This window comes from Ictalurus punctatus, chromosome 27, assembly GCF_001660625.3.
Source record: "Ictalurus punctatus breed USDA103 chromosome 27, Coco_2.0, whole genome shotgun sequence".
Taxonomy (NCBI): domain Eukaryota; kingdom Metazoa; phylum Chordata; class Actinopteri; order Siluriformes; family Ictaluridae; genus Ictalurus; species Ictalurus punctatus.
In genome coordinates this window covers 1,603,505-1,620,000 of record NC_030442.2, presented here as the reverse complement: position 1 = coordinate 1,620,000, position 16,496 = coordinate 1,603,505, and the positions used below count along the sequence as shown (strand labels likewise).

Here is a 16,496-nt window from a genome sequence, read left to right as displayed (position 1 = left end):
TGTTAGTATGAGGGCTGGCCTTAGAGCGCACTCTAGTGGATTTATAAAGAAATGCACAAGCCCAATGATTAGCCTGTCCTTCATACTGCAGTCAAAATCCTCCTCTTTATGACAGAGACTTTTCCTATGAAGCAAACGGACGACCCTAAATTAAAATAAATAAATAAAATGTAAAAACTCTACAGAACCGCGTTATATTTTCATTCAGTGGCGCTGGGAAACCTCGAGTCCTGACTTTCATGTGGATGTGACGTAGTGTTAAACACTGCAGCAGACCAAGTACACCCCTTCATAGCAACGGTGTTCCTCAACGGAGGTGGTCTCTTTCAGCAGGATAATGCGTCCTGACGCACTGCAAAAAATGTTCAGGAACGGTCTGAGGAACATGATAAAGAGTTCAAGGTGTTGACTCGGCCTCCGAATTCTCCCGTTCCCGATCCGTGGGACAAAGAAGTCCGATGGCGGCGACGGCGACGGCGGCCCGACCTCACAACTTACAGGACGTAAAGGATCTGCTGCTAACGTCCTGGTTAACGCGCTAGACGTATCACGTTATGGATTCGGCAGAAACGGCTCATTCAGAGGGACGTGTACGGTGGACGCTACACAGAAACATACCACACACTGTGCCGTGATGTTTGTGCACTTAATGCATCCAGAGGTCGAGTTCGATGTTTTCTTTAATACTCAGACTAAAATGTTTCAGAAATGAAAACGAAATCTAAAGATATAACAAAGCCTGGCGTAAACCAAACACAGAATTCCACAAAAAGATCATCATACCTACGGTCAAGCATGGTGGAGGCGGCGTGATGGTGTGGGGATGCTCTACTGCTTCACGGCCAGAGCAACGTGCAGTATTCGAGGGAAACGCGAATCCTGCTCTCTACCAGAAAATCCTAAGGGAGAATGTCCGATCTTCAGTACGTAAATTGAAACTCGAGCGTAACTGGATTACGCAGCAAGACAACGATCCAGAGCGTAGGAGTAAATCCTCGTCCTAGAAGTAACTGAAAGACTGATCTCCAGTTCTCAGAAGCGTTTGGTTGCAGTCATTTCCGTGAAAGGCGGCACAACCGGATTTTCAGTTTCATTCGTTTTTTTTCACATGGGTGAAAGGTGCCGGGTGACTTTTATTTTATATTTCAATTAAAATAAAAGCTGTGCTCTGTTTAATCGGGCTGCGTTTGCTTTATGCTGTATTTCGTGTGAAGATCTAAAACTACTTGATACGAGATCTAGACAGAAACTGAAGAAATCAGGATGAGGCAGATACTTTTCCACAGCACCGTAATTATAAACCAGCTAAAAATGAATAAACACAAGCACCTCAGGGTGAGCGACCACAGGAAAAGAACGGCATCACACCATCACGCTGGGGATTATGTTCCTACAGCGATGACCAATCGAACTGTTTGATGACGAGTCAGTGAGGAACGCGTGTCCCGGTACTGACCGTTCACCAGTACCCGGGCTCCGGGCTCCTGGGTCGGTTCATCAGATCTCCTGTTTTAGCCCAAGTGATGGACATCACCACGTTGTTTTAGGAACAGCTTTAACGGCAGCGAGTCGATCTTACTGCATTGACATCCATAGAAAGCTGTGTTTTTGTTTTTGTTTAAAAAACCCCATATTACACAACGTTCGGGAAAAGTGCGAGTTGGGCCAGGTGTGATCGCATTTGAATGCCACTGAGCCATGAAGAGGGGAAGCGCCCCATGAAGAGGGGAACTGCCCCGGTCACATGCTGTAATCTCGGGTGGGAAGTTCATCTCTCAACAGATGCAGTTTCACTCCTCAGGGCGTCGCCTTTTATTTTAGGACCCTGCTTTATTTATACAAGCCTCATCTGAACTAAATAAACAAATAAATAGATATTTCATGACACAATACTCTGATATTTAATAAAGCCTGGAGGCTAAGTTTAAACCTACCCGTGCAGTGAAGTGAGGATCAGCTGAGGCGCGACGCAGGTCTCCGACGTGCACGAAACGAATGAATTCACACCTCGGTCCTGAAAAAGAACTGATTTCAGAATACTGAATTACTACTGATTCAGTGACAGGAGTCCAGCACGCGCACAGCTCAATCTGGAAAAAACACACACACACACACACACACACACACACACACACACACACACACACACACACACACACACACACACACACACACACACACACACACACACACACACACAGAAGAGCATCATGTATAACTCATCAGTGGTGATGGTGGTATCAGTGTCCGTCCCGGACCTAGTGTTCAGTGCCATACTGCGGGGATCTGAACGTGATCGCGGCCTTAAGTTAGTTTATTATTATATTAATTTTCTGTTTAGGGCCACGGTGTTTCAGTACAACAACAACAACAACAACAACAACAGAAGAATTCTGTAATCAGGATCAGAAAACACACGTGTCTACTTCCGGTGTAAAAACACTCCAGACTGAAGACGGAAGCTTTAGATGGCGCCGTTTTCCTTTGAAAGAATTCACACGGTTTGGTGTAAACATTTATTGGTTTCAAACTGAAATAAAAACAGTTTTTCAAAAACGCACACATTTCTGCAGAGAGAGAGAGAGAGAGAGAGAGAGAGAGAGAGAGAGAGAAGGGGGGGGTTGGGGGTGGAGCTGGAGTGAATCTGTTTGTTTTTTGTTTTTTAAAAACGGCCTCTTATAAATAAAATTAAAACCCAGAGCCAGTCGGATCGGCCCTCGGAGCTCCCTCCCGTCGGTGCCTGAAACGGATGACATTCACAGAAAGCGCGGAGGGAGAGGGGGAGGAATTGTCCTCTCCGTCATCGTTCAACCCGCTCGGTTTGGTGACGTCTTTCTCCGACAGGGCAACAGTGCAGTTGTGTTTGAAGGCACAAGAAGTTGAAGCTTTCTCTTGTTTGTGGTCTCGACGACGTACCAAATTGAGCAGACTTTGTGTTTTATCCCCCGCCCCCACCCTCACCCCCACTCCGCCCTCCCTTAAAAAAAAAAAAAAAAAATAATAAAAAAAAGAATTAAAAAAAAAAAAAAAAAGAACAAGAAGAGTCGCAAACGAGACAAAGAGCAAGTGCACGTGGTCCAAGCTTCCATTCTGCAGTACAAAATCAACCATGCGGTCTTTGTGGTAAAGCTTCTTCAAGTCTTTAGAAAAATTGCAAAACGTGTCCTTTTTTTTTGTGTGGGCTTTTTTTGTTTTTTGGTTCGATTAAATAATCTCGAGTCAACAGTTACGGTTCAGATTTTTCCTTCTTCTCCCCTGTATTAAACAAACCCCAGGTAGTGGGGGGGTGTGGGTGGGGGGTGGGGGGAAGAAAGCCCCAGACAACTATCAAACCCAGAACACCACAGTGATGCAAACAAAAACATGAGAACGCAACAAAACAGGACGTAGTGAGGCAAGAAAATGGTGATGGGATGGATGAGGAGGAGGGGGAGGCGTGGCCTCACTGAGAGCCAGCCCTCTGGATGGCCTTGAGTCTAAACGTGCCGATGGAGGTGTTGAGTTTGAGCAGCGCGCTCTGCGCCGCTTGCTTTGACGGGAAGGTGGCCAGGATGGTGTAGGTAGAGGCGAGGTCACGTGGGGTCATGGTGGTGGGGTCAGAGGTCGTGGTGGTGCTGCTCTCCAAGCGCTGGGGATGTTGGCACTGCTGCTCCGGCAGCCATTTGATGAGCGCGCCTGCCTTGCCCAGCTCTGCCAGCAAAGAGTCGGCCTCGGCGCGGCTGATGCCTGCTGGCAGGTCCGTCACCTCCAGGACACGCCCGGTCGCTGTGAGAACACATCGGCAAACACTGCTGAACTCATCACTCCATCAATAAAACAACTACACACGGTTTGTTTCATTGGTTTATATACACACACATATACATACATACACACACATATATACACACACACATATATATGTATGTGTGTGTGTGCGCGCGTGTGTGAAAAAGCTACAAACAGCTTGCATAACCAGGAAGGGGTTTACAAAATAATAACGGAGAGAAGCAAGGGTAATGCTGAACATCATGCTATGCTACCGCCACCATGCTTCACTGCGCGGATGAACCAGATAGGTGTTCTCTAACCCCAACAACATGGCGGTGTATTATACATTCATACCACCGCAACACCAGCGAAGACGCCACTACCATGTGCTGCCTTTTCATTACCTATCTCCCCAGTGCTACTATCAGTGGACAGTGATTTCTTCGTTGGTCTTCGGCCACGTCCCCCATGACGGATTCCCATAGGACCCTGGAAAAAACAGGCGGCGTCAGCAAAACCGTGCATCTGGGACAATATGGAGAAACGTATGCGTCTGTGTGTGTGTGTGTGTGTGTGTGTGTGCAACCTGATGGGGATGGTAGTGGTGGTTGACCAGATGAGAGCCGTGCATTAGAGGAGGTCTGATGGGATGGTTGTACTGTAGAGGCTGTCCGAGTAAAGGATACCTGCAGTCACCTGTAGACGCACAGAGCACCGCAGGAAGTCACTAAAGAGACGGGGTTGTACGAGCAGTACAAGGGGTTGTACGCGTGCGCGTCGAGTACTCACCTTGAAGGAAGGGTCGAGAGAACTGAGGCATGATCGGAAGAGGGGCGAGGCCAGGACGGATTCCCTTTAGATTGGCCAGATGGGGCGGACCGGGCGAGTGGGCGGGGGAAGGGGCGGGGCTGGTCAGCTGAGGACTGTTCTGGAGAGAGAGAGAGAGAGAGAGAGAGAGAGAGGAAAACGTGTGTGTGCAGCATTGATAAAAATGACATGTCGGCCATGTTTTGCTCAGATGTTTTCTAGTAGAGATGCTCTAGAGTCTACGTTTCAGAGCATCAACTGAACACGGAATAATCTAGTTATACAGGATGTGGTTACAACATTAGCATTTTTACAGAACATACAGTTCAAGTAAAAATGAATGAATGAATGAATGAATGAATGAATAAATAAATAAATAAATAAATAAATAAATAAATAAACAAACAAACAAACAAACAAACAAATAAATAAAAGTTGCGGTGTGTACACGATTAGCCTGAAGTGAACGCACGTACCTGCGTCGTGTCGACCAAGCCCAGCTCAGACGGTTTGGAGCCGTGGTGGTGGTGATGCTGCTGGTCCAGGCTGTAGTATTTGTTTTGCTTCCATTGGGTGGCGGGAGCAGCAGCAGCAGGAGGAGGAGGGACGCTCAGCTGCATCATCAGCACACCGCTACCACCAGGGGGCGCCGGAGGTACGCCTGGCAAATCAGAGCAAATAAATAAATAAATTAAAATAAAATAAAAAACACGCAAGAATTTTTTTCCATGAAAATCCTTCCCATATTCCAGGTCCAGAAGGTTTAGTCTCTCACACACTCCAATTAAGGCTGTTTTATTACACAATGAATGGTCAGTGATCACCGAGTCATGCGTGAGCTTTATTTATACACAAAGAATAAGACTATCTTTGGAAGAGACGACACTGGAACCCCATCAAAAATGACCGTGACCTTAATTACCCGAGTTATTTATTATAATACTCCATCAAAATGAGAACTTTTAAATTTTTACTCTAAGCCATCGAGTAATACTATTTTGCTGAATATATCCACAAAATTGTTCTAAATGTAATCTGCTTTTTTTTATTTCTTTTAAATTCATGAGCCAAATTCCCATTAACATTATGCGCCTAACGCAGGCAATGAAAGAAAATTGTGTGTAAAAGATGTTTGTGGATTTTGCTGCAGGCGGATTCACCGCAATAAGAGTTAGGTTATATTATTTCTCTCCCTCTGACTTTCATGAAACTTTAAATAAATAAATAAATAAATAAACTGCTTTAAAAAAAAAAACAAAAAAAAAACAACACTCCAATCAAATAGCTGCGAACACGGTCATGACGCTCAGACACAGCATGCGGATTTTCAGTGTTCTTCCATCAAAACTACTCGCGCTGGAGTTTCTCGCAACGTTTCACACATCATCTCATTACTTCAAAGAACCGTCGCGTTGCCTTTTGTATTCGCTTTCCTACAGTGTGTTTTTGTGGCTCGCCGCCATACGACCGGCGGAGAGCTCGGCAGATACCTGTGCACTGCTGCGTTGGGATTGGCTGAGAGCCGCAGGGAGAGGCGGCCCTGGGGAACTGCATCTGCTCGGAACCCGGAGGCGGCAGGAAGCCCACGGTGGAACTAACGCGCAGAGAAAGAAAACGGCAAAGGAAAGAAAGATTGATTAAAGCGTGATTAATCAATCCGCACCTCCCCCGCCCCTTCTGTGAAAGTGAGACCGAGGCTGAGGAACTGGTTCTGTAAAATCTGTAAAAGACTAGTTCTAAACGACACAAACTGTGGATAGGAACACGTGCATCGGGGGATCTTAAGGTGCGGAAACACGAGTGCGTGCAAAATGTAATAAATCTGTTCAAAGACCAAAGAATATATTATATAATATTATATTCATTATTACTTTCAAAAAATAAAAAAACACAAACAACTACTAAAAATGTACATTGTTTTATATATATATATATACACATACATTTATAATACTCATATATATATATATATATATATATATATATATATATATATATATATATATATATATATATATATATATATATAAAAATATATATATAAAATTATGTACAGACATACATATACACAATTAAAATAGGGCATTGTAGTGAAGTGTGTGTGAGTGAGAGAGAGACAGTGTATTTGATACACAGGAAAGTGTGTGTGTGTGAGATACCTAACAGTGGAGTGGGAGTGTTGTCCTGGAGGCAGGACGCTGTAGTACACCTGCATGCTGGCCGAGGGCACTTGCGTCTGATTGGTCGGTCCCTGCAAGACAAGTTGTTGCTGATAGGCTGGCTGAGGAACGTTCTGCGAGCCCTGAACAAACAAACAAACAAACAAACACACATTTTTAAACTAATAATCTACTCCTCTATTTTTAGTTGCGGTTATTTATGAAGGAAATGAAAGGTAGTTTTGTTCGAGGATAAATATGATATATTTCCTTAATCAAACTCCCTAAATCACAAACAGTCAAAAAGCACTGACCTGATAGGGTGGCATGGGCGGGTACTGCACCACAACACCCTGAATCTGATTGGTTAGGGCAGCCTGGTTGCTGACCAGTGATTGGCTCTGAGGCTGCTGCGCTCCCATCATGCCTTGGTAGTTGGGGGGTTGACTCTGCATTAGGGTCTGATAACCTGTAGAGGGTGGAGGACAGACAGACGGCGTTACTCGCGAGAACGCAGCGAGACCACGTGGCTCAACTTGCAAACAACATAAAACGGCCGATAAAGTCAGGATAAACAAAAACATCCGTGCTTAAAAAAACCAAACCCCGAGCGAGGCACTCTGACGTGCTTGGTGAAAAGACCAAATGAAGTGTAGCTAACAGAAACGACATGATAATGTTTCATTTACCTTACTTTCCTTAAATAAATAAAACCCGCATTCAGTTCCGTTCTCCACGACCAGCGCTCATTGTTACAGGTATAAACCACAAACACCCCATGAACTCTTGCACCGTTTTGAATTCAAATCACGCCAGACGTCAAATCCGACTGTCATTTCAGCTGGAGTCTGATCAGCTGGGATTGGGGGCTTTTTATAAAACCCAAACGAGTAACTCCAATTCCTTCAACTAAAATCATTTCTACAAACCTGCTCCGTTTCACCTCTTTTCCCCTTTTAACCACGATCCCATCATTTCAAAACGCACACTGCTCCGTCAGAAAAACTGAAATCTGGTGAAACGCTGAGCATCATCAAGCATTTCTCTTCGGTCTCAACCACCGTGACGTATATTTCTGGAGATCAGCAGCTTGCGTGAACGGCAAGTAAGTAAGTGTGACTTGAAGAGCGCTTTTTTTTTTTTTTTTTTTATTATTATTATTTTTTTATTTTTTAAATGGACATCACAGTACGCGCGACTCCTCTACTCGTTTATGGGCAATTTTATGCTGCAGGCCGTGATAAAATTCCCATTAAGTGCTTAAAGGGCTTTGCACAATGACATGGTAAACAGCAGTTAATGAAGTGAATAAATGTAGTGTTTCCGTGACAATAAATAAATCCCTCTATGGAGAACTCATTACTTTCACATGACCTTTTTAAACAGACTTTATCGGAAAGCATTAAAAATAAATAAATGAAATACATTTTAATTTTATATATATGTATGTACACACACCTCTTTCAATCCCTCCCCATCCATCCATATCTATCTATAAATAATCTCATATTATTTATATATATATATATATATATATATATATATATATATATATATATATATATATATATATATACATATATACATACATACACATATATATATATATATATATATATATAAAAATAGCGCTTGCATTTGTTGAGGAAATCGTAAAAATGTGTAGTTTAGTTTAAATCTTACACCATGAGTATGTTTCTGGTTCTATATTTCGTTCATACGGTTCTCACACAAAGAGCTTAATCTGGGGGTGTGTGGGAGGCGCATTAAAGAACGATGAGCGTTTTGCGCACGCCGAACACAAAGAGGTCCGAGAAGGTCAGCCTGGAAGCCGAGGCAGGGCTTAGCTGCGCTCCTTTCTGCGTCCGCGCTTCACTTCTTCAGGTTTTTTTTTTTGTTCTCCGTCTGGATAGATTTGCTCGTGAGCAGGACTCTATTGTGCGTCGTCCTACACGGTTTTCCCGCCAGGCTACGCTTCTGTTCCAGCGTCCCCCCTTTTCATCGCTTTCCTTCTATGACTCTTTAATTCGCTTTTCATCTCTCGACCTATGTGTACTTGTGAGATGAGAGACAGCAGACCGACGGCTCTTTTCACAGAGTCTGTACGGACAGGGTTTTTTTTTTTTTTATGTCTGGCTACCTCCTTTGTGGCAGGCGGTAGCAATCAATTCAAGAGTGGGAGGAGAGGGAGAGACAGAGAGAGAGAGTGTCAGGGCAGCTATTTTTTCCACTAACTCACATGAAGCAGACATGAAGAGAATAAAAGCCTCTTTATTCAGTGGCACATGTGTACGAGTTCACGCTAACACACACCCACACACACACTCTGAAATGGAGTCTTTCTGTGGCGTTCTGCACAAGGTGTAACGCTTTCACAATTCATAAGCACGAGCACCATTACACACACACACACACACACTTACTTTTGCTCACCGTGTTGGGTTTAACAGGTAGAGAGGTGAAAGGTCAGACGTCGGGAGCGAGGGGTGGGAAAAGAGACCGGTTCACTGTGAGAATCGTACTGCCTCTCAGACAGTGGCACGGCCCCGCCTCCAACCCCCCCAGAACTGCGCCACACACACTGATTTCTATTCTCCCAATACAAAACATGGCACCAGTATAAATCCCAGTGTAGTGTAGTGTATATAGTGTAGTGTAATGTATGTAGTGTATGTAGTGTAGTGTATATAGTGTAGTGTAGTGTACGTAGTGTAGTGTAAAGTATGTAGTGTAATGTATGTAGTGTAGTGTATATAGTGTAGTGTATATAGTGTAGTGTATGTAGTGTAGTGTATGTAATGTATATAGTGTAGTGTATTGTATGTAGTGTATGTAGTGTATATAGTGTAGTGTAATGTATGTAGTGTAATGTATGTAGTGTATGTAGTGTAGTGTATGTAGTGTGATGTAATGTATGTAGTGTATGTAGTGTAATGTATGTAGTGTAGTGTATATAGTGTAGTGTAATGTATGTAGTGTATGTAGTGTAGTGTATGTAGTGTAGTGTATATAGTGTAGTGTAATGTATGTAGTGTATGTAGTGTAGTGTGTGTAGTGTATGTAGTGTAGTGTATGTAGTGTATATAGTGTAGTGTATGTAGTGTAGTGTATATAGTGTAGTGTATGTAGTGTAGTGTATATAGTGTAGTGTATATAGTGTAGTGTATATAGTGTAGTGTATATAGTGTAGTGTATGTAGTGTAGTGTATGTAGTGTAGTGTATATAGTGTAGTGTAATGTATGTAGTGTATGTAGTGTAGTGTAATGTATGTAGTGTAGTGTATATAGTGTAGTGTAATGTATGTAGTGTATGTAGTGTAGTGTATGTAGTGTAGTGTATATAGTGTAGTGTATATAGTGTAGTGTAATGTATGTAGTGTAATGTATGTAGTGTATGTAGTGTAGTGTATGTAGTGTAGTGTATTGTATGTAGTGTATATAGTGTAGTGTAATGTATGTAGTGTAGTGTATATAGTGTAGTGTAATGTATGTAGTGTATGTAGTGTAATGTATATAGTGTATATAGTGTAGTGTATGTAGTGTGGTGTATATAGTGTAGTGTATATAGTGTAGTGTATATAGTGTAGTGTATATAGTGTATATAGTGTAGTGTATATAGTGTAGTGTATATAGTGTATATAGTGTAGTGTATATAGTGTAGTGTATGTAGTGTATGTAGTGTAGTGTAATGTATGTAGTGTAGTGTAATGTAGTGTAATGTATGTAGTGTATGTAGTGTAATGTATATAGTGTATATAGTGTAGTGTATGTAGTGTGGTGTATATAGTGTATTGTATGTACCCGGTTGTTGCGGTGGTACGTGTTGACTCTGTGGGCCGCTGTAGTGTACTGGGGTAACTGGTCTGTAGTGCTGGTTCGAGTGGGAATACTGACCAGGAGCACAGTAACATGTGGACATCTGCAGAAAATCACACACACACACACACACACGCGCACGCAGGAAATTACAAACATGTTAGCTATTTCATTCACTATTTATTCACTTAAGAATAACGCTTAGCACTATTGTTTTTTTTGCTTGTTAGCTGCATGCAGAGCGATCCAACACGAACACGAAACGTTTTAGGAAAATAATAGATGGTGTAACGTGATGCAACGCTCCCAAACATGTGGGCTGAGCTTGGTATCTGTACATTTGACGTGTGAATGGTTTCCATCAGGTACTCTTATGCATTTATTCTCGACACAAGCACCAAGATGAGGAGCACAATCAGAGTGTGTGTTTGTGCGTGTACCTGCTGCACAGGCTGCTGGATGTATCCCTGCTGCTGGATGCTTGGCGTGGGTGGTGGGTACGTGGGCATGGGGACAGGCTGACCAGGCTGGAGCACGTAGCCCGTGGGGGCCGAATTCTGGAGCACCATGGAGTGGGAAAAGAGGCCCGACTGGCGGTCTGGCACTTCGCCTGGTACCAGGCTCAACTGGCTGAACTGGTTCCCCAGACTGTCCTGCTGCATCACACACACACACACTAAGATGAACACTGCCTTGGTTCTTTATAATACCTAACACACGAGTTACTCATCTATAGTAATGAGATATGCAACTATCTAACCCAGCTACGCTAATGTTTAAAAAAACTCTACCTGTTTTTAGACAAGCGAGTGTGACCAAATGAGTCGAATTACATTAAATACAAACAAAATCACAGAACCCCAAGATCAGATCTTGCTCCATCATGAATATGACTTCACACCCCCACCACAATAAATAAATAAATAAATAAAAATAAGGGGGGGGGGGGGGGGGGGGGGGGGTTATTAAGTAACAGTTGCATGTTGGCACTAAATTCCTTGAGTGGAATAAATCGCTCTGCTCCTTTGTAGACAAAGCATTTCCTAATTCTCTAAACAGTATAACGTCCTGTCACCATTGTGGCACATAATCATGCCGCTAGAGCCGAATGGAGTATGCAGACACTCTTAATATGAGGACCCCCCCCCTTTCCTCCCCCTTTAACTGGCCAATCAAAAGCGTCTGGAGAAGTGAAACTGATCCGGCTTTTCCTAGAAGATAAAAGCAGGCCAGGATTTAAAACCTGGTCAGGACATCAGAGTCCGAGGGCCATCTTCCCACCGTTAACGTCGGCGGTGTGTTCTCCGGAGAGCGGTGTATTGATTAAATGAGGACGGGGGGGGGCCTGAAATGATTCCTATTGTGCTATTATACCTTTAAGCCACTTATCAGCTTTCTGGCTTTAATGATAAAATACAACGTTAAACTAGAGGGTTCTACTGTGGGTCAGAAAAAAGTGGCGATGGAACAAAACGATGGTCAAAATTTCGACTAACAAAAAAAAAGTCAAACAAACAGGACAGAATAACAGGATGAGGAAAGGAGGATTAAGGAAGTGTGAAGAAAATGAGGGAGTATGAGAAGACATGGTGGGTTACTGAGAGAGAGAGAGAGAGAGAGCGAGCGAGTGAAAGAGGGAGGGGGAGAGAGAGAGAGGGAGGGGGAGAGAGAGAGAGAGGGAGTGAGAGAGAGAGAGAGAGAGAGAGAGAGAGAGTGAGAGAGAGAGAGAGAGAGAGCACGAGAGAGAGTGAGGGAGGGAGAGGAAGAGAGAGAGAGAGAGAGAGCAGTACCACAGTGTAGTGTTGGTTTAGAGGAACAGGCAGGAGCGGAGGAGGATAAGAGATCGCTGAGTACTGCACACACTGACCACAATGCTGCAGAGAAGAAAAAGAGAGAGAGAGAAAGAGAGGGAGAGAGAGGAAAAAAAAGAGACAGGGATGGAACAGAAGACATCGAAGAAATAACGTCTCAAATTCACACCAAATGAACCGAAGGGCTGCAGGAAGGTGTGAGAGACTAGATTTGGAAGCACATTTGGTAGGAAAGTAGACTACTGGACACTAAACACTGGTACACGGTGCCATTAGTGATGCTGGATAGGAAGCTTCACTAACCTGTGTCACAACGTGATTGGCCGGCTGGTGCTGTTGGAGATGTGGAGGTGGAGCCATGGGCTGCTGGCCCCTCCCCTGCTGTGACGTCAAGGTAGGGTTGTAGACCACGGCGCTGCCGTCGGGGTTGGTAAACGGCTGACCTGCCACGTCGTAAAGAACGGGTTTCTCGTTAAGAGTCAGTTAGGATAAATCTAGACAGCGGGGTGCGGTCTACAGAAACCGTAAGAGCGGTAGAGTGGGAGGTAAAGTTAGCGGGGTAGAGTTAGTCGACACCGTTAACACAAGAACGCAGGTCCACAGGATTTCTCCTTTTACCGTTTCAGATGCTTCAGAAACGGATCTCAAGGTCCTGTGAATACAATTCACCTGATTATTCCAATTACTGTGATGTTCTATTTTACCATCCCAACACATTTACACTGTGTACGATACGGGTCGCTTATTTCAACAAGCACTCAATAACGACGTAGTTACCGTCGTCTTCCATGCGTCACTGTTGATCTTGTTGCCTTCATATCATTTGGCCAATAATAATAATAATAATAATAATAATAATAATACACTAATAATAAAACTTGGTAGTGGATTTAACATGAAGTACTCCCCCCCCCCCCCCCCCGTCGTTGTGGCACTGGGGCAGGTGGTACGCACCTGTTTGAGAGTGTAGCAGCACGCTGCCCGCTGGGATGCCTGAGGCCTCCAGAGGAAGGAGGTAGTAGCTTGTGTTAGTGTTAGCACTAGTGTTAGTATCAGCGCGGGTGGCAGCGTTTGCGGCGGAGCTCGGAGGGCCCGGGTCTACGGTGCAAGCCGCGACGTGCCTGGGTGGAGCGGGCACGGCTTGGACGGGTAACGACAACGCGGGCCGAGAGAGAGAGCCGGTAGATGAACCTACACTACTACAGGAGTCAGAACCTGCGACAACAAGTAACGGAAAAAAACACACTAATTTTGCTTGTTTTCTTAAATAAATAAATAAATAAATAAATGAGTGATGGGACATAACGATACGGCGGTGATGATGAAGCAGGAAACATGCGAGGACGAAGAAAGTGAACGGACACAACACTCCACACGTCATGCAAATCAAACTTATCTGCATGGGGCAATGTTGCCATGACGACAAATGCACGAGAGAGTCGTATGTTATTTTGTTCGTGTCCTCAATTATGTGAGTTTAAAAAAATAAAAAATAAAAACCCACAAACCAACCATACTTCAAGCGACAAGAAACATTAAATGGACGTCCCTCACTGCATCCGACCCTTCTGATCGTTCTGGTACATTTTTAATACCGTGACATTTGTTTTCTCCAGGGATCGCTTCTTTATTGACGATTTCTTAAAGCATTTTTACATCAGAAATCTCTCATTACTCAAAACACAGAGGAAATCAATCAAGAAATCTCCAAAACACTGTCAAGCCACCATTCATGCCATTAACTACTGCGGTACATCTAACACACACACACACAAAAGCTTCTCGGGGGGCTTTTTCATGTCGGCAGGACACAGACAGTGAGGGGGCGGGGGTCACTCGATGGAAAAGAGAGGCTGTTAAATATTAAAAAACGGAATTATGTATGGGCCGTTAAATATCGGCGCATTAATAAGCCATGAACGCAGGGAGGAGGGCGGAGACGAGCTGAGGAGTAGAGCAAAAACATTTACACTGCATGCTGAGTGAGGGAGCGAGAGAGAGTGTGTGTGTGTGTGAGCACCAGTGATGTCAGCAGGGAGAGAAGCTCATGCACAGAGGTAGAAAATGGATGAGTGAGACAGCGTGTTAGATTACGACTTTGAGAATGTATAGAAAATCTCGACAGGCCTGAAGGCTTTGTGTGTGTGTGTGTGTGTGTGTGTGTGTTACCCGTTTTCGACAGCCTCCCCGTGCTCCTGCTGCTGGCGGTGCTGTCTCTGCGAATGAGCACGCTGATGCTGCTGAAGCTGCTGGCTTTAGTCATGGCCGGTCTTCCGTTTCTGTGCGAGCTGTCCGAGTCCGTGCTGCTCCACGGTCGAGGCTCCAGGCTTCGCGGCTCGTTCTCCGAGCTGCTGTCCCTCAACCTGCAACACACACACACACACACACACACACACAGGTTCATATTCGATTCGTATTACGCCTTACACATGCGACGTGGCTGTTCGTCTGTGTAACGCCGTATAGCGCACCACCTGAAGAGTTGCCGCTTCTGATGACTGCTGATGTAACCCATATCCTCCTGAATCCTACAGCAAAGGAAAGCAGAAACCGTACAGAACAACCAAATTATTCTCATCTCTAAAATAATAATAATAATAATAATAAAAGATGATCACAGCCAGGATCTGCACGTGTAGAAGATGTTCCTCTACAGTAGATATATAGATCAATGTTACCTCTTATCGAGCTGGAAATGATCTTGCCCCTGTGGAGTCAAAAAACAAACTATAAGGCCAGAGCAGGTCGACATCTCTCGAGAAATTTCCCACCGTATCGCTACGAAAACGTTCGAGAACTGCGTTTCCGCTAAACGGCTCGTTATCGCTAGCAAAAAACTCACGTCCTGAGCGAAGATCCGCTCTCGCGCTCTTTGGTACTCCTCCTCTCGCTCCTCGATGGATTTGCTCCGCCGGTCGTCCTTCAGGCGCATCCTCAGCTACGCGAACAAACGAGCAGAGAACAGACGTGTTTCAATACGCGGCCCGGCGTGCGCCGCTCGTCTTACGGTTCGAGTTCGCCATCGTCTAGGTCGTGTTCTTGGAAAACTACTGCGTTAATGCCGTGAACACGATCGTTTTAAGACTATGGGTTTAACCTTGGGGCCTCAAAAGTATACGAGTACTCTGAAAACGATTCATTTTATTATTTAAAATAAAATAAAATAAAAAGTTCCTTCTGATTTTTCCAGCCTGTCCACGTGCGCTCACCCGGCCATCCTCCTGGTCTAGACTCAGGCTGTCCCTCTTCAGGATGTAGCGCTTTTGGAAATCGTCGGTTTTGTCGTCTTTTATGTGCTCGGAGAACTTCTGATCCGGTCTGCGAGAGCGAGAGCGAGACAGAGAGAGAGAGAGCGAGAGAGAGAGAGAGAGAGAGAGAGAGAGAGTCAAATTCAGAATCTAACCCTAAAGTCTATTAAGCATATTAACTGAAAATCCCATTTTTGAGCACAGCTTCAAACGTTGGATCTATTCCGCGTGCCCTTTATTAGCACGTCGAGGCGGTCCATCATGCTCAGGAGAGATCTTATCACGAGATCTTACGAGGGTTCTCCCGCTCGTTAACGACACTCACATCCTGGTGTTGCTGGTTTTGTTGATGATGACCGATTTGCCGGTCTGGTCGACGTTGTGCTCGAGGCCGAAATACGCCGCCACTCTGTGCAGCAGCATCCGGTGGTACGATGTCATCGGGGGGAACTTCCTCTTGTGGGACCTGACGGGAACACGACACGTGTGTGGGCGAGAGCTAGCCACGGACCATTAACTAGCATTGAGAAATCAATAAAACATTAAAAAAACCACGCAGTAGCAGACAATCCTGGCGGTGACGTGCATACGGGTGTGCGTATAGAAGATAACCCGGAACGCCGGCAGGACGACGAGGTCCGCTGTGGATTTGAACAACAAGTGCACTGAGGTCATTAATAACTTACTCGTTGTTACCGATGAAGTCCAGAATGTCCTGCTCCAGCTTCAGCAGCATCATTCGGTCCCTGCAATGACAACGCCCGTTAGCATTCTTACTTCAAACTCCTAATTAGCAAATCCGCACCGTCCGCGCTTAAGCAAATAAAACCGAAACGAAACGGTTCATATGCCTCGACGCCGTTTCAAAAAAACGCTCCGATTCAGATTCTGTAGAAGAATCAGAT

The 16,496-nt window shown here is 44.5% G+C and overlaps 1 protein-coding gene across 10 annotated transcripts in view; it reads right to left on the bottom strand.

Moving 5' to 3' along the window:
* Positions 1-3,010: 3,010 nt before the first annotated feature.
* Positions 3,011-16,496, bottom strand: part of LOC108259264 (R3H domain-containing protein 1) — a 36,504-nt gene continuing 23,018 nt past the window's right edge. For 2 of the 10 annotated variants that reach the window (XM_047151667.2, XM_047151668.2), the window contains exons 8-27: positions 16,278-16,337; positions 15,917-16,057; positions 15,553-15,661; positions 15,186-15,281; positions 15,022-15,050; positions 14,815-14,871; positions 14,513-14,706; positions 13,298-13,558; positions 12,647-12,786; positions 12,323-12,406; positions 10,973-11,188; positions 10,518-10,635; positions 7,031-7,185; positions 6,717-6,859; positions 6,048-6,151; positions 5,034-5,218; positions 4,540-4,678; positions 4,337-4,446; positions 4,155-4,239; positions 3,011-3,765 (exon numbers count right to left, since the gene is read on the bottom strand). In XM_047151667.2, coding sequence (XP_047007623.1) covers positions 3,443-3,765; positions 4,155-4,239; positions 4,337-4,446; positions 4,540-4,678; positions 5,034-5,218; positions 6,048-6,151; positions 6,717-6,859; positions 7,031-7,185; positions 10,518-10,635; positions 10,973-11,188; positions 12,323-12,406; positions 12,647-12,786; positions 13,298-13,558; positions 14,513-14,706; positions 14,815-14,871; positions 15,022-15,050; positions 15,186-15,281; positions 15,553-15,661; positions 15,917-16,057; positions 16,278-16,337 — 2,749 coding nt within the window. In that variant the 3' untranslated portion in view covers positions 3,011-3,442. The remainder of the gene's footprint in view (positions 3,766-4,154; positions 4,240-4,336; positions 4,447-4,539; positions 4,679-5,033; positions 5,219-6,047; positions 6,152-6,716; positions 6,860-7,030; positions 7,186-10,517; positions 10,636-10,972; positions 11,189-12,322; positions 12,407-12,646; positions 12,787-13,297; positions 13,559-14,512; positions 14,707-14,814; positions 14,872-15,021; positions 15,051-15,185; positions 15,282-15,552; positions 15,662-15,916; positions 16,058-16,277; positions 16,338-16,496) is intronic. The other 8 variants (XM_047151672.2, XM_047151675.2, XM_047151669.2 and 5 more) reach the window with 7 other exon arrangements.